The 25,776-nt window shown below is 50.0% G+C and overlaps 2 protein-coding genes and 4 non-coding genes across 12 annotated transcripts; 1 reads left to right on the top strand and 5 right to left on the bottom strand.

The window, feature by feature from the left end:
* Positions 1-952: 952 nt before the first annotated feature.
* TRNAK-CUU (transfer RNA lysine (anticodon CUU)) lies at positions 953-1,025 on the bottom strand. Its single transcript has one exon. It is a non-coding gene; the product is annotated as a tRNA-Lys (tRNA).
* Positions 1,026-1,413: 388 nt separating this feature from the next.
* Positions 1,414-1,486, bottom strand: TRNAV-CAC (transfer RNA valine (anticodon CAC)). Its single transcript has one exon. It is a non-coding gene; the product is annotated as a tRNA-Val (tRNA).
* A 1,847-nt stretch (positions 1,487-3,333) lies between these two features.
* Positions 3,334-13,186, top strand: TRIM41 (tripartite motif containing 41). 7 transcript variants are annotated; one of them, XM_060144528.1, is made up of 7 exons: positions 3,334-4,440; positions 8,204-8,299; positions 9,992-10,255; positions 10,811-10,833; positions 10,929-11,158; positions 11,561-11,736; positions 12,738-13,186. In XM_060144528.1, exons 1-7 carry the CDS (start codon positions 3,631-3,633, stop codon positions 12,783-12,785), a joined length of 1,647 nt encoding a protein of 548 aa, XP_060000511.1. In that variant the 5' UTR covers positions 3,334-3,630; the 3' UTR covers positions 12,786-13,186. The 7 variants fall into 7 exon arrangements, with proteins under 7 accessions (XP_060000511.1, XP_060000510.1, XP_060000508.1 ...); XM_060144527.1 differs by having other exon boundaries at positions 10,025-10,255; positions 11,031-11,158; positions 11,561-13,186; XM_060144525.1 differs by having other exon boundaries at positions 10,025-10,255; positions 11,561-13,186.
* An 838-nt stretch (positions 13,187-14,024) lies between these two features.
* Positions 14,025-18,638, bottom strand: RACK1 (receptor for activated C kinase 1). The gene is made up of 8 exons (XM_060144556.1): positions 18,411-18,638; positions 17,232-17,403; positions 16,556-16,703; positions 16,214-16,309; positions 15,687-15,797; positions 15,110-15,250; positions 14,495-14,605; positions 14,025-14,131 (listed from the first exon to the last, which is right to left on the bottom strand). The coding sequence occupies exons 1-8, from the start codon at positions 18,517-18,519 to the stop codon at positions 14,066-14,068; spliced, it is 954 nt and encodes a 317-aa protein (XP_060000539.1). The 5' UTR covers positions 18,520-18,638; the 3' UTR covers positions 14,025-14,065.
* LOC132518925 (small nucleolar RNA SNORD96 family) lies at positions 16,868-16,946 on the bottom strand. Its single transcript, XR_009540039.1, has one exon. It is a non-coding gene; the product is annotated as a small nucleolar RNA SNORD96 family (small nucleolar RNA).
* On the bottom strand, positions 18,081-18,148 carry LOC132518934 (small nucleolar RNA SNORD95). The gene has a single exon (XR_009540047.1). It is a non-coding gene; the product is annotated as a small nucleolar RNA SNORD95 (small nucleolar RNA).
* Positions 18,639-25,776: the final 7,138 nt, after the last annotated feature.

Below are 25,776 nucleotides of genomic sequence, written 5' to 3'. Positions count from 1 at the left end.
CACCGTCTTGTTTAGACCCAAACGTTCCAAGAAAGGACCATAATAACACTAACTCCCCAGGGACGCGTGAGGTAGGCCTGTACTAGCAACTCTGCCCATTTCCTGTCCACACTGCTCTCAGAGGGTGTCATGCTAAATCCTCCCTTACGCTCCCTTTTGATACACTTCTGAGACCGAAGGTGGTACTATCCTTCGCTTAGCAAGTTTAATAAACCAGCTTTATATAATCAACAGACTTCTCTCGTGGTCTGGTATGTATGTGGGGAGACTTCTATAGACGGAAAATAGAAAATGGGCTGAATTTACAGGACTAAGGAACAATAAATGGAAAAGGATGAATTCAAGTGAAGTTAAGGAAGAATTTCGTGACAAGACCGGTAAACGGAAGATGTTCATGTTAGGGTGTTCCAAGAAAGGACATTTTAACGTTCCTTTACGTGTAGGGGGAATGTGGAGGCTGGGATGTGTGGGGCAACATTTCACAAAAGATCGACTCAATACCGACCATAAAGAGAGTATACTGGACATGAGGGTCTCGGACATCGAAACAGGGCGGCGGCGGTGAGAGCGCGGAATACTAATCTCTAAATCACCTGGTAAGGTGGTCGCTCATCAGGGGTCCCTGGGGTCCTACCGCAGCTTCCGGGGGTCACTCTGTGCCCTCCCTCCCAGGGCAGCTTGCCCGGGACACGCGGGCAGGTCGTCTCTTAAATAGAGGGCGTCTAATACATGTTGAGCGCTGATAGGAGGATTTCAGTAAGCGGAATGTGGTCTGAGGAACAGGCCCCTAGGAATTTGTTCGCCGGCAGTCACCATTCACTCTCCCTTTCGGGAAGCGATAGGCCTTAGAGCTGGGTGCACTCGATCTCGAGTGCGGGTCTTGGTCTGGAGAATACCTTGCTGCCCTTGCATCAAAAGCTCTTTTATTATCCTCATTTCCAAAATGAACTAGCGCCCAACGTGGGGCTCGAACCCACGACCCTGAGATTAAGAGTCTCATGCTCTACCGACTGAGCTAGCCGGGCGGCTACTGAAAGTCCCTTTTCTGTCCCAAGGGACCAAGATCCACAAGCAAGGATGCAGGCACACTGCTACGCAACCGCAGAAGTATTATAGAGCGCCAACTGTGCGCCTGGCTCTGCCCTAATGACTAGGGCCGAGGGGTCCGAAGTCTACGCCCCCTCGACACGGAAGAGGTGGCCGTGCAGGCGTCCGGGGGGAAGAGCAAAGAGATTAGCTGAGGTAACGAGAACTGAATTTACGTTGGAGCACTTATGCAGAATATAGACTGCTACGGTACCGCCTCACGGCCAGTCTCCGAGAAACAGAAATAGAGATAAACACACACTTGTCCTTCATGTGACAGCCTTCACTCTCCGGGATGCCGGAGAGACGGTGACTAGGACCAAAAGTTGTTTCCGCCCGGTTTCGAACCGGGGACCTTTCGCGTGTGAGGCGAACGTGATAACCACTACACTACGGAAACACCCATAGCGAAAGCGTTCCTGATAATACCCTGAAATCTACACGTAGCCGGAACTGGCAGGGTTGAGAAACACCACAAATCCAGAGGAACAAGGGGCTCCCATCAGGAGTCGGCTGAACCGTGTTCAGGTCTTGTGGCCCCATCTTTCTGCCACAGTAGCACTCGCAGCTCCCGGCACGGCCTAGTACAGTTCACGCACGAGGATTCGTGGTTTTGGCGCGTTCGGACCACCACTTTAGAAAGCACGTCCATTTGGAGCGTCCCCAAGAGGCGGGAAGGGCCTCGAGATCAGGGTCAATTCTGCATGCCCAGCCCTGGCATCGCGCAACGTCCGACATTCGCTGGGGATTCTGTACATGGACACAGGTCCTGTAACTTTCCCCGCAGTTTTTAAAAAAATTTTTAATTAACTGATATATATATTTTTTAAACCATCAAGTATTATTTCTATTGCACAAATAATCTATTTGGCAGAGTTGCTCTGAGTACCACAGCAGCATCTTTACTGATGCCGTTCTACATGCCCCCTAGGATTCTCTCAAGTAAAATCAATTCAGCAAACCCATTCTGAGTCCCTGCTCTTAGACTGCGACTCCACGAAGACAGACCTCGAGGTTTTCTGGGCGTGGAGCACGCGTGGGGCACAGCTCAGAAAGTGTTAAATGAATCGACAGCACTTGGGGAAATAAACTTTTTTTTTCTTTAAGGCAATACATTGACATGGTTCAAAATTCAAAACACACACAACGACCTTTACGGAAAAGTGTCCTTCCTATCCTGGATCCTCAGACTTCCCAGAGAAACTAGTATTCTTCCAGAGATAGACGACGACGATGATAATAATGGGTAGCTAAAACTTGTATCTCACTTACCATGTGCTAAGCAACATTCTAATAGCTTTGCATTACATTAATTTCACTAAGCCCTCTGAGATAGAAACAACTGCCCTTCCTTTATGAGTAAACACAAGACTATAAAGCTATTACATACATTTAACATCCTATTCCCCCCCATTTTTTACAGATATACTCTACACACTATTCAGCACCTTGCTTTTTTCACTTCAGAATACTGTACATTTTGAAGAGGATTCCCTTTTTATATCTAAAGTGTTCCAATGTGTGAATGTGCATGTCATGATTTGCAACCGTTCCTTTACTGATGGCAATTAGGAAAGTTCATCTAAACGATGCGATAGTGACCGACCGCAGTTTCTAAAATGGGTGTGGAAATGCCAACTACAGAGGGGAGGAGGAGGGGGACGGTCTCCGGTCCCACCTCCACCGCACTTCTACAGGCCCCGCCCCCTAGTCTCGGAGGGACGCTCAGAGCCCTCAAACAACAAAGTCCTTCGCCTAGAAGGGCCGGAAGTACTTCAGGGCGCTCACCGACCGCCGCCCCTCCGCTTCCGGCATCGGCGGTGCGGAGTCCCTGCTGCAGTTCTCTGTGTCCGGTCGGTAGGATGGCGCCGGGCCGATGCGGTCATAGCACTGAGAGCAGACGGGCGCCAGCCCCTTCCACCGTCCCCCGAAGTTTATCCCCAGTGGCGGGCGATGGGGGAGGCCGAGCTTTCTGTTTCGTCTGCGTTCCCTGCTCCTTCGCATCACAGAGGCGTGCGCCTCTGTCTTTCTAGGTCTCCCGCCCTGTTCCCGAGTGCCTGCTAGAGCGTCTTCTCACCGTTTTCTGTCACCCAGGGGCCCGGGGCGGGTAAGGGCGGGGAGAGGGATAGAAAGGGATGTAGCGTGACCGCGGCTGGAACTCGCGAGCTTGGGTGGTTCGCAGCACCGGAAGTGTTGGGGGGACGGAAATGAGGGGGCGGAGCCAGGAAGTGAGGAGGGGCGGGGGTTTATGAGGAGGCCAAGGGAGCTTTGGGGTAGATTTGCACTCAGGGCCACCTGAGGGACTTGGGGGTAGCGCTCAGCTGTATCCCCTCCCCTCTCAGGGACACGGTTGTTGTCTGGGAGTAGGGAACTCTGTGCGGAGGGGTGGGTTGTCGGGAGGACATTTCTCTGGCTGCGCTTGAGGCAAGGTGTATAGAGGCAGGGCTGGGGGTGGGGCTGGGTCGTCAGGGCGTCTGAGAGGGAAGACCCCCCCCGCCCCCCAGCTCCCCACCGCCCGTCTACACTGGCTGACTGGACACTAAGATGGCTGCCGTTGCCATGGCACCCAACCCTGTGCAGACCCTTCAGGAGGAGGCGGTGTGCGCCATCTGCCTCGATTACTTCACGGACCCTGTGTCCATCGGCTGCGGGCACAACTTCTGCCGAGTGTGTGTAACCCAGCTGTGGGGAGGGGAGGATGAAGAGGACAGGGACGAGTTAGACCGGGAGGAAGAGGAGGAGGACGGAGAGGAGGAGGAAGTGGAGGCTGTGGGGGCCGGTGGGGGGTGGGACACCCCCATGCGGGATGAAGACTATGAGGGCGACATGGAGGAGGAAGTCGAGGAGGAAGAGGAGGGTGTGTTCTGGACCAGTGGCATGGGCGGGTCCAACTGGGAAAACATGGACTACGTGTGGGAGGAGGAGGACGAGGAGGAAGACCTGGACTACTACTTGGGGAACGTGGAGGGGGACCTGAGGGGGGAGGATGAGGAGGATGAGGAGGAAGTGCTGGAGGAGGACGAGGAAGAGGAGCTAGATCCCGTCACCCCACTGCCCCCGCCTCCAGCCCCTCGGAGGTGCTTCACCTGCCCCCAGTGCCGCAAGAGCTTTCCCAGGCGGAGCTTCCGCCCCAACCTGCAGCTGGCTAACATGGTCCAGGTGATTCGGCAGATGCACCCAACCCCTGGTCGAGGGAGCCGTGGGAACGAGCAGGGCATTTGTCCCAAACACCAAGAAGCCCTGAAGCTCTTTTGCGAGGTGGATGAAGAAGCCATCTGTGTGGTGTGCCGAGAATCCAGGAGCCACAAACAGCACAGCGTGGTGCCACTGGAGGAGGTGGTGCAGGAGTACAAGGTGAGAGAAGTAGAAGATGGGAGTTTAGTGGGGGTGGAGAGGAAGTAAGAGGAGCTGGGAAAAGGAAACATGTCTTCCCCCCGCCCCCCCGCTCCCCCTCGAAGAACCTCATGTACTGTTGAGCTGATTCTCCTTACCTATGCACTTACTGGCACCAGGATGGGTTAGAGTGAGAAGGATCCTGGACACAGACAAAGTAGACACAGTGAAGAAGACCAGGGAAGACTGGCTTCCTCAGAGGAGATCTGGCAAAATTGATGATGCCATATCTCTGGGCTTTGTCTTCTGGGGAAAAGCCACTGCTCTTCTACACTTCCACTGTCCCTAAGTAATAGGAATGCAAGTGACAAGCCCCTAGGGCTTTACTACCAGTCTCATTTAACTCTGGGTGACTCTTAAATGTGTCCTTGACTAAAACCCCTAGCAATGGAAAGAACTTGGGGCTCAAATAAGAAGGGGCTCTGAGGGGTAGGAATGTAGTATTGACTACTCGTATCAGACCCATACGCTCCTCACTTGCTTTCTAAGGCGTTCCCCACCCACTCCAAGATACGGCTCTCTCTGTGGATCTGCATCATTCTGGTGTCGTGGCCAGGGCTTCTTACCTTTCCTGGGAATTCAGAAAAAAGGGAGAGGTTTTTAAGTCAGAAGACCTGGCTTTTAGTCTCTGAATGTCTTTGAATTTTAATTTCTTGGTATGTACCCCAGCACTGTACTAAGCACTTTTCATGGACTGTCTCATTTAAAACTGAGAACAATCCTGTGAGTTTGATATGGTGATATGGTTTGTATTCCTGTTTTACAGATTGGGAAACAGAGAGATTTAAGTAATATACACAGGGCCACACAGCTACTAGTAACTGGTGGACTTGGTTTTGACCACCCCCCGCCCTGGCCTATACTGTTAACAGCGTCACCACCATTTGGATGTCTGTTGTTTGTTTGACTTTTCTGACATGTGACTTTTCTTGGAGTCTGATTCTAGTTTAGTTAATATCTTGCCTCCTACTTCTGATCCTGATTCTTTGGACACAGATAAAGGAGATTTGTGTGTGAGACAGCCAGTAGAAATAACATTATTTAGCAAAGGCCCAGATGGGTTTGTAGCAGTGGAACCAGGAGGAGAGGGTAGCTTCTTCTATGTAGTCTGCACAGAGCTTTTTTGTTTTATGACTTGCGTTTTCATACCTTTTCCTGATTCCTACAGTAACGTTATTTAGGTATTATTATCATTACCCCAGTTTTAGAGTGAGATGTCTAGAGCTTCTCAGCTGTGAGTGATACATACAGCTAATACAAACCTATACCCCTCATGACAAGTAACTATTCCTTGCACACAGTGATTGTCAAATGTGGCTGACTGTCCCAATTATTAGTGGAGGTTTTCAGAAGTACAGTGCGCCATACCGTTAGAGATTCTGAATCAGTGACAGGGAGAATATCTTTAGAAAGCCCAAGCTAGTATGGGAATCACTGAACTGGTAATACCGCCTGCCTTTTAGGCCCTACATTATTAGGGGAGATTGTGAGCTCCTTTTGTCCTTCCATTTTGTATCCCCTCAGTTTCTAGTTAATTGTACTCATCACACAATGTGCAGTCACTTTGTTAACTGGATCCCAGGGCGGAATATCCATGGGCATTCCACCCCTTCTCCACCCTTCCCTTGCAGAACTCTTCTGAAGAGCTTCTGAAACTGGATTTTAATTTGTGTTAGCCATAGGTGTTGAATGCCAGGCCAGTAGAGCTGTGCAATTTGGAGAGGCCACACAGACACAAATAATCTGATCAGCAAATGCAAATACATAAGTTTCATTATGTCAAACGATAATTTGAGTGACTTCCTTTCTAACTTACAGGGTATTTTACAGGCAGGTGGTTTCTTTTCAGGTATGTACACTAACTAGCATTAGCTTGGCACACTGTTGTTTTGTAGAGATATTTCCTTATTGAATAGGTAATAATGCACAAATGATGTATAAATAAAGCTTCAAAAAAGTTAAATGTTCTTGAAACTTTCTCTTAAATGGTACTCTATTTGGATTTGTGTGTATGAATTTTTTGTCAACAATTTAGGAAAAATATTAAATGAGAAACTTATGCCTCATGAATTCTGACTTAATAGAGTTGAAATTACTGTGGAGAAAAGTAGATAGTAATAGCAAAAGGCAAAATTTTGTGTAGTTTATGTTATTTTTATGTTATGGATTGATTGTAATTTTATTATGATTTTTTTCTTCGACCAGTTAACCTGTGCAACAACTACCTTTTGTGCTCTGGGACACTCACCTCTTTGGATCAAGGGTCATTGTCAGGCTATCATTGGCAGCTGAGGCTTGGGTAGGGAATTTTAGATAACATTTAGTACTGATCTTTTGCTCCATGCCAGACACTGTGCTAAGCATAGTGTCTGTGAGGCAGATTCTGTTATTCCCAGTTCCCCTTTTGAGATGAGGAAACTGGAAGCATGGCTTGCCTCGGGCTGCATTCAGGTTCAGATCAGAGTCTAGGCTTGAGCTCTTCTATGCTGTATTACCCCTCAAGGAAAAGGAGAAGGCATAGAAGGCAGAAGGAGTAGATGGCATAAAAAAGGAAAGAGCACAAAAGTTGGGCTTATCTCATCCATTCTAGTCTAACAGTCCTTTAAAGTAAAAGATTTTGCTACAGATGATTAGAACACAGAGCTCAAGAGCATATTTGCTGAGAGAGTTAAAACTTTAGGAGGAGAGGGTATTTGTTTTCCATTTAGCAAGTAACTGAGTAGGAGAGAAAGCCAGTGGACAGAGAGAAGCATAGAAATTACAATAAGTAAAGCGGGGTTCCTGCTGCCACGAGTCTGTGTGTCCTGGGGGCAGCACACTTGTAAATGATTGCAGTGCAGGGGAGTATTGTAAAGGCGTATTCACGTTCCTTGGGATCACAGAGGAAGTTGGGGACCATCAGGGACATGGTCAGGTAGCTGGGTTTTAAAGGAAGAATGCCTTGGGCTAAGTGTAGAAGGGCAGCCCCAGGCAGAGGGAACAGCATGGATAAAGGTATGGAATTATGCTCAGGAAAAGACAAGTTTTATGTGACTAAAACTAAGAGTCTATGTTGAGGGGGTGTAGGAGGGGAGGTGTAGGAGGGGAGGCTAGAAATGAAGGAGCAATGAGAGCCTCATATTTTGCAAGTCATGGAGAACTGTTGAAAGATTTTTAGCACAGGCATAAAATCATCAGAAGGGTATTTAGAGATGAAAATTATGAGGAAGATTGCTTATGAGGGGGAAGGGACTATAGGTAGGAACATTCATATGGAAGGACTTTGTGTGGTGAGGGGCTCAAGCCAGGTTTACTCCAACTCTGAGTGCGGGGCTATGTAGTCATCAGGATCCTACCTTTATTTTTAATTTTAATTTTATTTTTTTTTACTTTTTGGCTGTGCTGCATGGTATGCGGGATCTTAGTTCCCTGACCAGGGATCGAACCCTCGCTCCCTGCAGTGGAAGCGTGGAATCTTAACTGCTGGACTGCCTGGGAAGTCCCAGGATCCTACCTTAAGAGCACACCCAGGGCTTTGTACATGAGAGCAGGTGGAGGATTGGAGGCCTTTATCATCATCTGAAGAGAAGAAAGGGGAGGAAGGGAGTGTGATGCTCCTTTGATACCTGTGATGGTGATCAGGCTTTGAGCCCCAACCCCAAATGGGAGAATGGGGTATGTGGGCTCAGAGAACAGGTGCCTCTCGCATCCCAGGCCTCTAATCTTCCTTTCCCCGTTTCCTTAGGCCAAACTGCAGGGGCATGTGGAACCACTGAGGAAGCACTTGGAGGCTGTGCAGAAGATGAAAGCCAAGGAGGAGAGGCGGGTGACAGAGTTGAAGGTGAGTGAATGTCCTTGACAGGGCTCTGTGGTCAGAGCAGGGAAGATGGGCTCTCACAAGGGGTGACTAGATCCGCTGGAGAGGGGCAGCCGAGGCCTGGGAGAGAGGCAGACACCTTCCCAGGGTTGTGAGGAGAGAGGGGCCTTAGTGGATCAAGAGGCATGTTTGTTCCTAGGTTCCAAAATGGAGTGAAACAGGTTTAGCTTGGAGAGGGTTGGTGCCTGGCCCAAGGCTGCAGAGCAGGTTTACCACCCCAGACACCTAACCCAAGAGCTTCTGCCCCATACTGCTGTGCCCGCCACACCAGATAACACAGAGGGCAGAAGAGGGCAAGGCAAAATTCAGATATCAGCTATCAGAGAAGCTCCAGGTTCCAGGATAGATGGCAAATGGTGGGCAAAGCAGCAGTGAGCATGAGGGGAGGAATGTTAGCACTGCAGAGACCTAATATCTTCTAGTCCAGTGTTTCTGATATAAGGAGTATTTTTAGATATTTTCCCCCAAATTCCCACCCCTTACCTCTGCCTCTTTTTGTAAGGCCGGGAGGCACTGGAATAGCCTGGCACTGAGCTTTGGAGACCAAGCCAGGGCATCCTTCCTGTCTGTCCTCTTCCCCCATCCCTCCAATGCCTGCCACCCTGAGAGGGTGGCTGAGCCTTGCCGCTTCCCGGGGCCCGTGCTCATTCATTGCCACATACACATAGGGACTCTGTTGCTGGCAGTTGCTAGGCACTGAGTGGTGAAATCTGAGTCTGGGAGTTGGAGAGTTATCTTGCTTCTAGCCAGCTGCCCAGGTTGAGACTTTTGGGCTCCTGGAGTGCAGAGGTGTCAGGATCTGAGTTTCACTGGAACAGAGAGTGAAACTGACTATTTCCTTCACCCACTTGGCCAGCCAGGACTTTCCTCCCCACTCTGGCCTGTTACTCTTTTTCCTAAGAATGTCTCCATCTTATATCTGGGCAAAAAGTGTGCCCATCATCTGGGATTGTCCAGCCCAGGCAGATAGGGTGGGAATGGGCAGAGGTTTTCTCTCATTATATATAGAAGTTACCTACATAATAATATCCATGATTTTGTCTCTTGGCCCATAAAGTGTAAAATATTATCTGACCCTTTACAGAAGAAGTTTGCTGACTCCTGATCTAGAAGGATTGGGTGACTTTCCCAAGGTCCTTAGTGGTATAGCCAGGACCCTAATTTCATATCTTGATTCCTGAATTTTTTATTCATTTCAAAAACTTCTTACCAGCACCTACTCTGTGGTCGGCACTGTGCCAGGGTCCGAGGACCCTGTGGCAACAGCGCTTACAGAGAAGTGGGTGAAGACAATGTTAAAAGATACTCCACTGTAAATACAACATTTCAAATTGAGATATATGCCATGAGGAGATACAATGATATTTATGAGGGTGGTCCTGATTTAGATCTGGAAGAGAGATACTTCTCTTAGGAATGTTTAAGCTTAGACCTGAAGAACGAGTCAAGTTAGGTAGCCAGGGTGGAGATAAGTGTTGCAGGCATTGGTTGGTGAGTTTGGGACCAGTGTGCCAGGAGCATGGAAGTGGTGCCTGCTAAAGCCAGGAGATGGGGAAGGGGACAGGGCCCTTTTTCCATTCAGAATGTAGGGCTCCTTTGCCTTGGATTGAGGGGCAGCAGTTGCAAAATTGGAGGTTTATGTTTCTGTGTGTTGAGGTGGTATCCACCATCCCCTTTGCATCATCCCAGAGCCAGATGAAGTCAGAGCTGGCAGCTGTGGCCTCAGAATTTGGGCGGCTGACACGGTTTCTGGCCGAAGAGCAGGCAGGGCTAGAGCGGCGCCTCCGAGAGATGCACGAAGCTCAGCTGGGGCGCGCGGGAGCAGCGGCCAGCCGCCTCTCGGAGCAGGCTGCCCAGCTGAGCCGCCTGCTGGCTGAGGCCCAGGAGCGGAGCCAGCAGGGGGGCCTGCGGCTGCTCCAGGTGAGCAATGGCCCCTTCCCTGTCCACCCTCCAGAACCCTGTGTCTGCTCTGTCAGGCGGTGCTTACCAAACACCTGTCCAGAGCTGCCTCTCTTCTCACTGGGAGGAACCCACAGTGAGTTAACCTGAAGACCAAAAAGGTTTTTGAGGCTGCAGAGTAGTTGATGCCAAATGTGGTTTGTGTGTTGATTATACGCAATGAAAAGAACGAAGATTCTGTTCGTAGGAGGAGGGTTTTAAGAGTTGAGGAAAGAATTTTTGACAGTGACATCCTGAAAAATATAACCAAGTCGTATTGTGAAAATCCTTTTACTGGGGTTGAAAATTCTGTTGGGCCCACAGTAGGATGAGTTAAATTAGGCATACTGAGGCATAGGGGTGGTCGAGATGGATGCATGTTCACTGAGGGCCTTGTGTCCTTTTTCTTACTCCCTTGTTCAAGTTCAGTTCTTTCTCTGGCTGGAATCAGATGGGGAGAAGGGAGCCATCCCTGTGCAGCTGACTCTCTCTTTGTCTCTTTCTCCCTCTCCCTCTTTTTGTTTCTGTTATTCCCAGGACATCAAGGAGACTTTCAATAGGTGTGTTCCCACCCTTTATCCTTTGTGACCCAGTGGCATCTGGTTCCCCATCCCTGCCTCTCTTGGATATCCTGCTCCTCTCCTTCCTTCCCCAGGACCCGAGTTTCTGCCTCCTGGACCCTCTCCTTCCCCTCAGCTTCTGCTCTTCCCTCTGGGAATATCATGGTCCCACCCCCTGCCCGGTCCCCTTCCTCCAGGTGTGAAGAGGTACAGCTGCAGCCCCCAGAGGTCTGGTCCCCTGACCCGTGTCAACCCCATAGCCATGACTTCCTGACAGACGCCATCGTGAGGAAAATGAGCCGGATGTTCTGTCAGGCTGCCCGAGGTAGGGAGGTCATGTTTGACCTTCCTTTGCCTTTTTCTTCACATACCTGAGATTGGGTTCTGAGGGAAGTTGGGCCCTGGGGGAATAGTGGGTACTGAGATGGAGCAGGATACAGGGAGGCCAACTGGGGGGGCTTCAAGCCAAGAGTAGCTTTTGTCCTAGCCCAGGTAGGTGTTGGGGAATAAGAGCTGGGGCCAGAGGGAAACAGATGGTGTTTTGGTGTCCTGAAAACAGAGTGGGGAAAGGAGGAGAGCCCCTAGGAACTTGAGCCTGGACTCTAGGTTGGGGTGGGGAGGGAGAGAGGTGAACGGCAGGGCAGCAGGAAAGGCCAAACCTTGGAGTTAGCTGCTAACAGGGAACAGTCGTTCCAGCCTTGGCGTATTTGTCCTCCCTCCTCCCAAGTGGACCTGACGCTGGACCCTGACACGGCTCACCCGGCCCTGATGCTGTCCCCTGACCGCCGGGGGGTCCGCCTGGCAGAGCGGCGGCAGGAGGTTGCTGACCATTCCAAGCGCTTCTCGGCAGACTGCTGCGTGCTGGGGGCCCAGGGCTTCCGCTCTGGCCGGCACTACTGGGAGGTAGAGGTGGGCGGGCGGCGGGGCTGGGCAGTGGGTGCTGCCCGTGAATCAACCCATCATAAGGAGAAGGTGGGCTCTGGGGGGTCCTCTGTGGGCAGCGGTGATGCCAGCTCCTCCTCTCGCCATCACCACCGCCGCCGCCGGCTCCACCTGCCCCAGCAGCCCCTGCTCCAGCGGGAAGTGTGGTGTGTGGGCACCAATGGCAAACGCTACCAGGCACAGAGCTCAACGGAGCAGACACTGCTGAGCCCAAGTGAGAAACCAAGGCGCTTTGGTGTGTACCTGGACTATGAGGCCGGGCGCCTGGGCTTCTACAATGCAGAGACTCTGGCTCATGTGCACACCTTTTCGGCTGCCTTCCTGGGCGAGCGTGTCTTCCCTTTCTTCCGGGTGCTCTCCAAGGGTACCCGTATCAAGCTCTGCCCTTGATCAACCTGCCACCCGCAGGGGCCCCTCTGGTTAGCACTGGGGGGCGGGTGGTGGTGGAAAGTAGCCCATAAATTTGGGAGCTCAAAGGCTCCTCTATTTGTTACTGCGTTGCTTCCGGCTCCTCCTTGACCCCAGGCCCCTGCTTCTCCCGTAGGAGCCTAATGAACTCCCCTAGCCTCCAGCTCAGTCTTCTCACCTACTATGTTTGTCCAACAGGTCTGCATGGGTCCCTGATGAGAACAGTTGCCTGGTCTTCTCTCCCTCCCTCCGCCCAGGGATCTGAGTTTTTGAGTAGGGGATGAGGGGAGATTGTAATCTCATTATAAACTTCCCTTTCCCCATCCCCGTTCAACTTTCATGTCAGTTCTGAGACTGGAGGATTTGGGCAAGACTCATGACAGCCCTCATTTCCAATTCCATTTTCTGATGCAAATTTTAGCTAAGGGACTTGGAAGCTTTTTTGGGGGAAGCAGGCTGGGAAAAGGGTAGACCTGGATAATAAACAGTCTACTCTCTGGGGGAAGTACGAAGGATTCTAATTTTTCTTCCATCCCCAATTTCTACCTCCATAGACTGGCCAGAATTTAGCTTCAGTGAGAGATCTGGAATGGTCGACATGATCAAAACTCCATACATCACGTCACCCAATAAATTATTCCTCGCCCCCTTCCTTTTTTTCAGCACTTAATTTAGGAGCAAAGCTCCTCCCCTCCCCAAACCCTCAGGTCTTTTCACTGCCAGGCTCCTTTCCCTTTTGTTCAGTGGAGTTCCTTTTGTCAGGGTTCCAGCCTCTCTTCTTTGCTTAGTTCCCTCCATTTGGTGAGCCCTGGAGGGGAGCCTGGGGACAGGGATTTGAATCCCTGGGAGGAGAGCCTTGGGCAGAATCTATTTTTCTAGTAACCCTTTGCCTTCTGTCACTTATTAGCTTTTGTCCTCTGCTTTGATGGCTGGGGTCAATTTATGCTCCTGGGGGAAAGGGAAGATGGGTTGTGTTGCGGAAATAAAAAGTTTATTTGCTGCTTTTGTGGAGTCCACTCCTTTAGAAAAGTATAAAGTAAGGAGATGCCACCAAATGGAGGACAGATTAATTGTACCTTCCCTATCAGGTGTGATTCTGTTTCAACAGACTGAGGTATAAATCTTACCCCCCTCCATTTGAATACCCTGCCTAGCCTGTTACTGGCAGGCCCCTCAGAATACCTACTTGAAGAACATTTGCCACTTCTTTTCTACCACTGCTATGAGACTTTATACCATACCATGGCCCTCAAGCCCAAGACTGAGGCACACTACATCTCCAAAGTCTTTTTATATGTCATTATATCTAGTTGAAATCCCACTAAATTGAAGTCAAAGAAAAGACTCATTGCCATTATGAGTTGGAGGGTATATATGTAAGAGACCTCAATATGCCGCACATCTGTCATTTAGCTGCCACTTGAGGAAAAGCCATCTCTGTGATTATATTTATTAACACCACCAGACCATCCCACACTATTTTGAATCTTCAATTATGGAAGGAGTGCAAAGGAGTCACTACGCAGCAGCTCTTCTGGTGAGTTGCCTTGCCTTAAAGCAGGGGTCCCCAACCTCTGGTGAGTGGCGGGCGAGCAAGGAAGCTTTGGTCTGCTGCTCCCCATTGCTCACATTACTGCCCAAACCACCAACCTCTCCCCAAACCCTGGTCCGTGGAAGAAGTGCCTTCCATGAAACAAGTCCCTGCGGTCAAAAAGGTCGGGGAGCACTGCCTTAAAGGATTAAAACAAGAAAAGCAAAACCTTTTTAACCAGAGCCCCAATCTGATGCAGACGGCACAAACCTGATGAGTTTCAGGAAGTTTTCAGAGAAGACACTCACTATAAAAGAAAACCAGTTTAATTTTTAAAGCTCTCCCATGTTTTTAGCGGGTGCCAATGGTCACCTGCCACACTCGCACCAGGTTGTCTGTGTAGCCAGCAAACAGAGTCTGCAAGGGAGAAATGACAGGTTAAATCAGAGCCATGGAGTTCTACAGTCCTGCTACTGCCACAAAGATGGCCCTTCTTTTTAATCAGCCAGTACTATTCACGGGTGATTATGTATTCCTAGAGGAAGCAACAGCTGGCAGTAAGCATGCACAGGTTTGTAAACTGGTGAAGTTAATCAAGGTCTTAATTGAAGACAGGTAACCACTGCCCCATGGACCACAATCTTCCTACTGATGCTGTGTCAGTAAAATGACAGTAAGCCATCATTTTACTTATGTCAAAGACACTGGTTTTATAAATGGCTGACGAGCAGAAAGTGAGAAAGGTTACAAGCTGAATCACCTGAGGACAGACCCACTTACCTGGCCATCAGCAGACCAGGCCAGAGAGGTACATTGAGGCGGCTCTGCCTTGCTGCTGGTACTGATAACTTCTTGCTTCAGTTCATCTACAATGATTTTGCCCTCCAAGTCCTGGGGAAGGGGGTAAAACCGGACACTCAGCACTTCAATGCCACTCTCAAAAGCCTCTCTGATCTGTAATTCAGTAATTCTCAAAAGAGAATGATTTTTTTGCCCCCTTGGGGACAGTTGGCAATGCCGAGAGGCATTTTTGTTTGCCACTAGTTTGCTACAGGCATCTTGTGGGAAGTAGAGGCCTGGGAGGCTGTTACACATCCTAAAGTGCACAAGACTGCCTCTTCCAACAATGGATTACCCGAAGTGTCAATTGTGCTGAGGTTGAGTAAATTGCTACACTTGGTCATCCTTCTTTTTCAGTAGGCAAAGATCTACCACCACTGCAAATCCCAATCCCAAGAAGTTTTACTCATTCTTCGCAGGTATCCACTGGCAGTGTGATGGTTCAGTTGTTCAGGAAGTTCAAATCCCACCAGTGAGCCAGATGACCCATTGGGAAATAACATTGCCGGGGCTTGCAGAGCCAGGTATCTGGCCTCAACTGCAGCCCACACTCACCCAGATCTTGATGCTAGGGCCCGTAGCAGCACAGAGCCAGTAGCGGTTGGGACTGAAGCACAGGGCATTGATGATGTCCCCACCATCTAGCGTGTAAAGGTGCTTGCCTTCATTGAGGTCCCACAACATGGCCTGGCCATCCTGGGTGGACAAGGCACAAGTGAGGGCAATGTGACTTCTTCCGGATGTTAATCCCACCCACCTTGTCTCAAGATTCTGCCTTAATTCTTAACTGCTTATCACAGTACCCTGACCTCCCCAAAGCCAATTTCTCAAGTATCAACATTTATCTCTGTGTGCTTTTCCTTTAATACATGACACCTCACTAACCCTATCAAGAGTCTCTGACAACTTCAAAATGCATCACTATAAGCTCCAAAAACACAGGATCCTAATCTCATCAGCAGCTTTAGGAAACCAGCTTCACAGAAAAGGATCTCTTTTAAAGAGCATACCATATCTATGTCATTTTCAGAATATTCTTCAGAAACATTTACTCTTAAATTGCTATCTCATTATCTTAGGTATTCTAAGACACTGTCCCCCAATGAGTAGGAGACTCCTGGCCTCTGAATACCTTGCCTCCAGAAGCACAGAGGGATCCATCTGGAGAGACGGTCACAGTGTTCAGGTAGCCTGTGTGGCCAATGTGATTGGTCTTCAGCTTACAGTTTGCCAAGTTCCATACCTGGAATTGTGGGTCATAGGTGAAGAACCTGGCCTGGGGATCCATCAGGGTCAAGAGGGCTCAGCTCAAATAAAAGGCATGGCACCGTGCTTAAAAGTATTCCTGGATAGGATAGCCAATTTCCATTCTATCAGTAACAAAGAAGGTCAAAGAATCTGTCTTGGCAACGTAAGGACAATGAGGATTAAAACAAGGGAGGGGGGGAAAAAAAAGCTTTCTGTGTTGCCATCTTACAAGGGACTCTGGGTTCCCAATTAGCTACTTCAGACCAAATATCAAAATTTAATGGCCTGTAATGAGCAAATATCAAGAAGAAAATGGTCACTTGAGGAACAAAGCTTTCAGAGTGACCAACTGGGAGGCAGTGAGAACACATTCTGGTTGGCAAAGGCCTTACACCCTGGGTCCAAGCTCACCTTGACCAACTTGTCCCAGCCACAGGAGACAATAATGGGATTGCTGCTGTTGGGCGAGAAGCGGACGCAAGACACCCACTCTGAGTGGCTCTCATCCTGCAAAGGATGGAAAGGAAATAAGGAGAAACTGTCTTGTCCCATGAAACTGTAGACCCCCACCCCTCCCCTCAGTTACGTGGGATGTTGACAGTCTTGTATTCATACCTTCAGAATCCAAACCTTTAAGATCGACAGAACCCCTTTAGGTTCCAGATGAGGCTTGAAATCACCACATAAAGGCACCATTAAGAAGGGTGGGAGAAAGTGTTCAACATGTGCTCCCTACACGTGCCTTCACTTTACCTGGACAGTATATTTGCATACACCCAGAGTATTCCATAGCTTGATGGTTTTATCTCGGGAGCCAGAGACAATTTGCCGGTTGTCAGAAGAGAAGGCCACACTCAGCACATCCTTGGTATGGCCTACAAATCGGCGCGTGGTGGTGCCCCTGAAAGGAAGGACGTGGTTACTCTCTAGACCGACTTTGCAAACATTCTTACACAGTCAGACTGTTTCCCTGACCTGGTTCCTCTCCCAGTGGAGCGGCATCACTCACACAAGCCTGGACATGGCTTTGATAACAGCAGGCCCTTGGCCGAGAATATGCCGGAGAATCCCTTCAGAATTGCAGGACATGTCCTCACTCCCATGTGGGGATTGGCTGACAATGTCACCTCTCATCACCAAGATCCTCCGTTATGCCTGACCATCCAAAGACTGAGCTACCAGCATACAACACAGTCAAACTGTGCCTACTCCCAAGTGCAATATCTGATAAAACTGCTCGGCCAGACCACTCCTCAGCAATTCTGTATAACATTAAAAACAAGGAGGGTGGCCACACAACTATCTTCTCCAGGTATTCTCTGCCTTATAGTTCCCACAACGAACCCATCACCCCTGGGAAACCACTTCCAGATATTATCTACCTCATTTCTACCCAGCTTTCCCCCAGTGCCCCAGAGCAGCTACTTGCGTTGTGAGATCCCAGAGGCGAAGGGTTCCATCCCAGGAGCCTGAGAGGGCAAACTGGCCATCTGAGGAGATGACCACGTCACTAACAAAGTGGGAGTGACCCCGAAGAGCACGCTGTGGGATACCGTAGTTGGTCTCATCTCTGGTCAGCTTCCACATGATGATGGTCTTGTCTAAGGGCAGGTAAAACAAAAGAAAACCCAGTGAGAAACCCCACAGCCCACCCTCTGACCTACTGGATAATGCCTCAAGATGACTGATGGGCTCACAAGATTAATTAAGGGCGTTTAGGGCGTAGGGGAACTACAGGCTATGACTGCAATTACTAGCCAAATCCAAGTGACTCTCTATTCAAGAGTCAAGTAGAGCTAAGTGGTACCCTGAGAATTTAACTCAGGTGTGTGGAACTTTACCAGGTTATGGATGCCCCTTTTGGAGATTCAGACCAATTCAACGTCTATTTAAAGTATTTTCTGAGATCTAATGCATTAACACAGCAGCCTGGGTGTGGGAAGACTAGCTGTGGGCCTCCAGAGACTACTGAGGGCTGCAAGAAGTGCTGGAATTAGAAGTCACTTTAGGCGCTACAGGACTGCATGCTTTCCCTGCAACGTGTTCCACTCAACAAGCTTTCCTATTAAGTACCAGACACGATCCTAGCCTTAGATGATCCATTTTTAAATAGCGTGGGCGCAAACGCAAGGCACAAGAAGTCTCCAAAGGCAACCAGGTACACAGTGAATAAGAAAAACCCAGAGCAGAATGGGCAGACGCGGGTTAGCCGTGAGACTGGTGTCACGAGGTTCTCCGTGGAGTCCCCCCACTTCCCACCGAGTAGACGGCGGGGCGGCAGCTCAGAAACAGCCTCTGGGTTTCAGCATGGGCACTCAGATGGCATGTTGGGTTCATCACCGCGCCGCCCGACGCGTAGGCTCCTAGGCACACAGCCACACACGCGGGTTAGGGGGCCAGAGACTTTAAAAAAGCCCCCAACCGTGCAACCTTCCCGGCAGCCATCCGTGTTTCGGAGTCGGCCAAGTGGGGACGCCTCATGGGTTTAGCCGTGCTGACAACTAGGCAGGGGTCAACTCACACCCCACCTCGCGGCCCACAGGCCCAGTCATGCGACGCGCGCAACGCCCCCTACCCCTCAGTCCTCTACCTGACACCTCAGCCGTACCTCGAGAGGCGGACAGTATCATGTCCGGGAACTGGGGAGTGGTAGCGATCTGGGTCACCCAGCCGTTGTGGCCCTTGAGGGTGCCACGAAGGGTCATCTGTTCAGTCATGACGGCGGCAGATGCGGGTGTCGCCGCAGCGACAAGGATGGAACTGGATAGCTCAGAGAGGCGACCCACACACACACGTTCCTGCCGCGGCCCTGCGGAGAAAAAGAGGGAGCAGCTCCGCGCCGGAACCGGAAATATCCGACCTCCCGAGCAAAATGGCGCCCTCCTATAATTCACTTCTGCTCAAGATGGTGGCGCCGTGTAGTGCACGGTGGGATGTAAAATAAGACCACCTCATGGTCTCCTCCGCCGCGCAACATAATTCGGCAACACCTTACAAATACATTCCGAAACCAACACGCCCGAATATTTAAAAAAGGCTCCTCACGGTTGGGGCATGAGGTCTAAGAAGCGGAAGAGAGAAAGTGCACGCCCCATTCCCGTAAGGATCGCCTAGCGTCTTCACTATCCCTACGTGGCTCAGCGCGAACCCGGCCCTTTCCGCTTGGTGGCTTGGAGGGCAGCGGAGAGGGAGCGTAATTTCGTGGGCGCAACTGTGAGTAACGGTGGGCAATGTGAAAAATACGGTATTAAATTGTAAAAATAAACTGTGCTCAGGTAAACTATTAAACCCTAACATTTCCTTGCGCGCAGGGGGCGGGGGCAACTCTTCCCTCAAGAGATTGATGCTCTGATGATTTTGGTTGAGGAACTCCATGCCCGGAAAGACTTAGTCCACCCAGGACTAAGGCAGGAATGGGTTACGGAGCGGAAAACCGGGGATGGAGGGAAAATCAGTCTGTGGGCTGCTGGACAGTAGCTCGCTCCCGCCTAGGCAAGAGCGCGGAGAGCTCTCGCAGAAACTGAAAGGCCCCAAGAGGAAGGACCTCCGGGTTCTGACTTCTCCGTACTCGGGCCAAACCACTCACAGAAAGGTGAGGGGTTTGCGGGTCCAGGCGTGCCCAAGTATTTCATTCCTGTTTGTAACATGTATTATTTTCTCATCTGTGAAATGAAAGTGGGAATAATAGTACCTACCTCACATGGTGTGGAGAGTAAATGGGTTAAGATAGGTAAAACGCCCAGAAAAATGCCTGGCAGAGTAAATGCACGCAACTTAGTGAGCACCTCTTGGGTACCAGACCCTATTTTAGGTCTTGGGAATACAGCAGTGAACGAGATAAAACGTACCTGTTTCTTTGTTGCTTTTTGAGTTTACATACGATGGGATGGAGAGGAGAGAGCTCGAGGGGGAGATTTTAACAAAGACAGGAAGATGTGGGAGAAAGCCCTGAGAATTTATGGGGGGATAATGTTCCAATCGGAGGGAAGAGTCAGTGCAAAAGTACAGAGCTGGAGCGTTGGAGGCCGTGGGGACCAAAACAATGAGAGGGAGGTGGGGGGCAGCTGACTGAGGGCCTCGCAGTCTGGGGGAAGGACCTTGGAAAGCCGTGCTAGAACGCGTGCCTTTGGGGAAAAAAGGCAAGGGGCAATGGCAAAGCTGCTGTGGGTTATGGCCACTCAAGTGTGCGAAGAAGGCCAGAATCCATCCCTTGAGAGCAGCTACTCTCCTGGTCCCTTGCAGACCCCTGCCTTCCTCCGCAGCCACGCTGGGCTCCTCCATAGCCTAACGACTGTCCTTTAAGGCTTCCAGGCTTGTACATCACCTGCCTCCATGGCGCCCCCACCTGGCTATCCTGTCGCTTTTTCCAACACAACTCTACCCCCACCCACGTGTTTTGTTTCTCCTGTGGTCGTGGTAGACCCTTGCGTTTACTCACCCCAGTATCCAGCTCGCTGCCCATGACTCCCGCCGTGCCTGCGCCCTACCGGGCGCTCAGCACAGTGGAGAGGTTAGCGATTCTTTGTCATCTCAGTGTGGAATGTGGGATGTGTTGCCCAGCATTTCCTCTCTGCCCTCGAGAACACTGGCTCCTCCACCTCCTACCTCCACTCTTCAAAGACACCATTACTCAATCACATTATTACATTTTTTCCCCTAGAGAAACCTCATTCGGCTCTCTGTTTCTTGAACTTTGCCCGGGGTGCCCCTGTGGAATCCGCGTCCTTGAGATAGGCCACCAGGAGACTAGGTTCAAAAGGAGCCAGCCAGGTCCTTCACACCGGCTCAAAGATGGGACCTTTCTGTAACATAGGCTCTTTTCCAGAAGCCTCCCAGATAAGCCCTGCCCTCCCGGGTTCCCCAGCCCACCTCTGCCCAGCCCCTCCCAAGTCCTCTTTGCCCTGCCTCTGGGCCGAGACCCTTGAAGGTGCCTTTCCTCCCCACACTTGTCTCTACTCTTGAGACGTTCTCGCAGCGCCACCTCCTATGGGGCCAAGGAGGGAATTCAGGTTTTGCCCTGGAGCCCACCAGGACTAAGCCAGTGATGCCAGTGGAGGAGAGAGAGAAATGGGATGTAGTGGAATTTCCTGTTGACCAGAGACCCTGCAGGATTCAGGCTTTCCACTTCAGAGTTTTCCTCCAACCACCACCTGGCCTATCCTTTCTTGGAGGGTAGGCCAGCAGGCCATAATGCCACTGAAAGACAATCTTTAGCCGAAGGAGGCCTTGCCCCAACCCTGGGGACGCTGGGGACCTCTGGCAGTAGCTCCGGCAGGGGCGGGGGTGGTGGTGGTGGAGCAGCCTTTCCTGCCCAGCCCCAGCTGCAGTTGAGTCCCATCCACGTCCACTTCCCTCAAGGGCGTCCGTGGCTTCCTGCTGGGCATCCAGGTCCTCGCCTGGCCCGGTTAGGGTCCACCTGGTCTCCTCACTCCTCTCAAGTAGGAATCTGTAGGTTCACTCTCAGTTAGCAAAGGGAGCCTGGCCTTTGGGAAAAAGGGACATAGAGTGATGTCCCTCCGCTGCTGGATAGTTTGAGAATCAGCTGTGCCTTTCACAACGAAGTATACTAACTACTCTAGCCAGGTTGGGCCGGGCCTCCAGCCCTCTTCCTTCTCACCCAGGGCATCTTTTCTCCAACCTCAGGGAGGTGGAAGCCTGCTCTCACCTGCCCTTTGGGGAAAATTCAGCTCTCCTCCAAGCCATCTTCTCACTTCTCCAGGCTGCCCACGCCCTATAGGCAAAACTGGTCCTGGCCCCGAGTTTAGTGTTGTCTCACCCACTTATCATCTGAGCCCCTGGGCTGCCCCATCTTTCCCGTCCCGACGGGCACCACCTCCATTCCACACAAGGTACGAATCCCACGGAAGAAATTGGAGAGGCTCTTCTAAGGAAGTCTGTCTCACTATTCCTTTTCTGAAGGGAGCCCCCAGGACCCACACAGCTGGAAAGAGCCCCTTAGGCTTCTTGCCAGAGGCCCGTGATCTCCGGGAGCAGAGGCCTCCATCCCCTCCTGCCAGCATTCAAGAGGTGAGAGAGGTCTTCCCTTGAATGCTGAGGTGAGGGCTTCTGTAGGTGCTGGGTAAGGGACGGAGGGAAAGGTGTGTGGCCAGGACCAGAGGGCCTGCTGACTGCCAGCCCTGGGCAGGCGGTTTCATCATTTTACTGTCCTTCTGCGGATTCAGTGTGGTTGGCTCTGGCATGCCCCATGCTCTGTTGCTGTGACTACATTGGCCCTCCCTTGCTCCTCCAATTCATCCGTTCTCTCCCACACAGAACACACACTGTTCTTCTGCCTGGAAGGCCCACCGTGTCTAACCCCCCTTTTCTTAGTTAAATCTAAGCTTCCTTCAGGTCTCAGCTCCGGTTGCCACATCTGGGAAGCGCTCTGTGACCCTCAGATGTAGGTGAGGCTCCTTTATTTCATGCTGTCATAGTGGTGGTGCAGTGTTTGTTGGGTCTCATTTAAGTTCTGCCACCGTCTCCTCTGAGTGCCCTAAGGACAGGGACTAGGCTGTTTCTGCTCACATGTTGCATTCCCAGCACCTGGTAGAGGCTTTGGTATGAGGAAGATTCTAATCATGGTGGCCAGCCCCACAGGCTGAGTAGTTAGGGGCAAGTAGTTAAAGGGAGGGGCGCTCCAGGCAGAGGGATCAGCTTGGGGGATGAGGTGTGCAAGTGGTCTGCATGCACAGGTTTGGGAGTGATGGTTTCAAGAAGGAAAGTAGAGTGAAATCCAAGGTGGGCAGGGAACCCTAGTGCTTTTGTCCTGAAGCCCAGGACAGTCTCTTTAGGATTATCTCATCCCTCTCCTGCCTAGCCTTGATTTTACTGAAAGGCATCTGTAGTCAGAGTGAAGGCTAGGTCGGAGGAGTAAGACTAGAAACAAGTAGAGTTCAGAAGCTGGACAGGAGGGTCTCCTAGAGGATCATGGGAGTCTTACAAAGGAAAGGACAGAGGACTTAACCAAAGGCCTTATGAGTGAGGGGTTGACCATCTCTTCCAATCCATCTCTACCCTGCTTCCTTTACTCCAGGGTCTAGACTCGGGTTCTGAATACAGAAGCTATTTAATGATTGAGGCCTAAAGAATTAAATTCAAAAAGGCTGGAGACAAGGAAATGTGAGACTGTAATTATAGGTTCTGTTCCATTCTTCCTAGTGAGAGGTGGGGATGTGGCATTAAATCAATGCTGGGAACAGATCTTACAAAGAAATCACATGCCATTTTTTAATGTCTCTTGAAAAAGATTCCTTGTCCATCTTAGCCAGTAATCTGAGGTCTAACGGTCGCCTTGAAAGCTGCTAAGGCATTCTATTGGGTCTTCCCTGTGAGAGGGACTGTGGGATTCCCCAGGGACTGGGTGCTTTAGCAGATGTGCAGAATCAGAGGCTATGAAAGTGGGCATGATCTGGTCAGGTGTATTCCAGGCAGGACTATAAGAAATGCCAGCAGAAGGCAAGCTTCTTGCCTTGTTAAAGGATTTAAAGCAGCATTAGGTGGTAGGGAGAGACAAAAGGTGACCCAAGGTGCCTGTTCTCGGCTTTTTACCAGGAAGAGGATTTCATATGAACCAGGGTCAGGAGATTATGTTGAAATGGAACGTTGAGGCTAGCTAGCTCACTACAAGATATGACAGCTGAGGAGACAGGCCTCAGCTCTCATAACCCTTCCCTGCTCACACCTGGGTTAGACAGCCAGCGCCTGCTGAGAAATTCCATCCTTTGCTACAGAGGGAGAGAAGGGATTTTATGTGCCTAGGAAATGGTAGACAAAAAAGGGGGTGTGACCTCCAGGGATGGCTCTTGCAGGCCACCTGGATCCCCATTTATCTTTGCAGGGGCCCTGCTAGATGCCAAGTGGAATTTTCAACCAGAAGGCTCTGACCAACTCTGGATCTGAATCCTTTAGGATGGGAGAAAAGGCAAGGAAGGCCTAAGCATGAACCTCAGTTAGTGAGATAGATATGGAGGAATGAACCTCCCTGTTCTTTAAGGCTATATCTAATTCAAATCCCTGAGGTATCCATTTCCCCCCCTTTTTGGAAGGCGGATAGTTGGGGAGAAGAGTAGCAGGTCTCCTAGTAACAGGAGCCTTGTGGCATCTCCTCCTATACTTCCCACATGCACAGATGAGCTGTTTCCCCAAGCCCCAGATTCTCATACTGTACCTCTGAGGACTCTGGTTTGTGGGCAAACACTATCATTAAAAGTTAAATTTATCATTACCTTTAGCTCTCTCAGTCTCCTCTTCAGCCCTGTTATTCTTAGAACCTCTCACTTCATCTTCTCTCATTAACACTGCCACCGGAAACTGCTTTCCCTTCCAGGACTCCAAGACCTCCTCACCACCTTCTGTCAGGATCTAGTGTGAAAGGAGAAAGGGAAGAACCTACTTACCTGCTTAAACACTAGGTTCTGCCCCTCATCCCATTTTCAAAAAGTCAGGCATGAAATAAAACCTTATTTATACTTACACTCCTCCTGTTTTGAGGTTCTAGCCCCAGCTCTTTTTGGGAAGAGGGTAATGGGGATTTTTTTAGCTGCTTTTCACTAGAGTTCTCCCCTGTCACATCTCTTACATGTGATCCACACGGATCACAATTGTAACCGGCTCAAGGCCATTTTGGTCAGATTTTAAAAAAAAAGAGAGCTGCCTTTTCTCCTTTTATACCTAAAAATATCACCTTACAGCCATCTCTCTCCTGACTGAGAAAAGAAAGTTGTCTTACTTCTCCTTTTTCTTCTTCCCTTTGGACTTTAGTACTCCTGAAGGTCCTAGGAAGGACCAGAATTCAACCTGCCTTTTTTGTATAGAACTGTACAGTTCAACATGATTTGACAGCCACTAGCCATATATGACTATTTAAATTAAAAACAATGAAAAATTCGGTTCCTGAGTTGCACTTGCCACGTTTCAAGAGCTCAAGTCATATGTAGCCAGTGGTACCTCTACTATATTGCATAGCACAGATTTAGAACACTTCCATCATTGCAGAAAGTCCTTTTAGAGCTGGTATAGAGGGCTAGTGTCCCTGTCTCCCCCTTTTTGTAATCCTGTTTTATCAGTCAATAAATATTTGTGCTAACTTCACTGTTACAGGATAGCTTTCAAAGGTGGTCAGGGATTAGGGGTGGCAAACAGCATAGAATCTCTTGGTCCTATAAAGGTTTCAGAAGGGATGGCATAGGGACCAGAGTTTGATGGCCAATCTGAGGAGGAGCCTCAGATTTTAAGGAAGTGCTTTAAGGGCTGATGTTATATAATATGTATCAGCCCAGGGCTTCTCCCACTCTGACAGGAACAGAGAGGCTCTGGTCTTATCTATAAGTTCTGTATAATACTTAAAAAAACAAAATAAACAATTGCCCTATGGCCCTGCTGAAACTAAGGAATAGCTGAAGTGATTGCCTTTTCTTGCTAATTGTTTCTAGATCTCAATTTCATATACTGCTTTATCTGTTTTAGCCCTTGATGGCAGTGATATAGACAGCTCTAATGTTTACAAAAGGCCTGTTGACCCTGCCACCTGTATGCCAAGAGCTGGGAGAAGTGGGGGTCATATCAATTAATCCACTGATGCTAAGGCTACATTTAATAAAATTCCAGATAGGTGAGGCTGTTCTTCCACTGAACACTTTTGAACACCTGTGCTAGGCACTGGCTATAGGGCCTAAGTGAGGCTAGTAATGGCACGTCCGTAGATCTGACCACTTTTCCCTGAGACTAGACAAGTGGTTCTCAACCAGGGATGCTTTCGCACCACCCCTCCCCAAGACATTTGGCAAGGTCTGGAGACATTTGTGGTTGTCACAATGGTGGAGGAGTGCTCCATACATCTAGTGGGTAGAGTCCACGGATGCTACTAAGCATCCTTGAATGCACAGGACATCCCCCACGCCCCAAAGCAAAGAACTATCTCACTCAAAAATGTCAAGAGTGCTGAGGTTGAGAAACCCTGGTCTAGACCACAACAT

Source organism: Lagenorhynchus albirostris, chromosome 3, assembly GCF_949774975.1.
Source record: "Lagenorhynchus albirostris chromosome 3, mLagAlb1.1, whole genome shotgun sequence".
Lineage (NCBI taxonomy): Eukaryota > Metazoa > Chordata > Mammalia > Artiodactyla > Delphinidae > Lagenorhynchus > Lagenorhynchus albirostris.
This window is presented reverse-complemented; position numbering and strand designations above follow the sequence as displayed.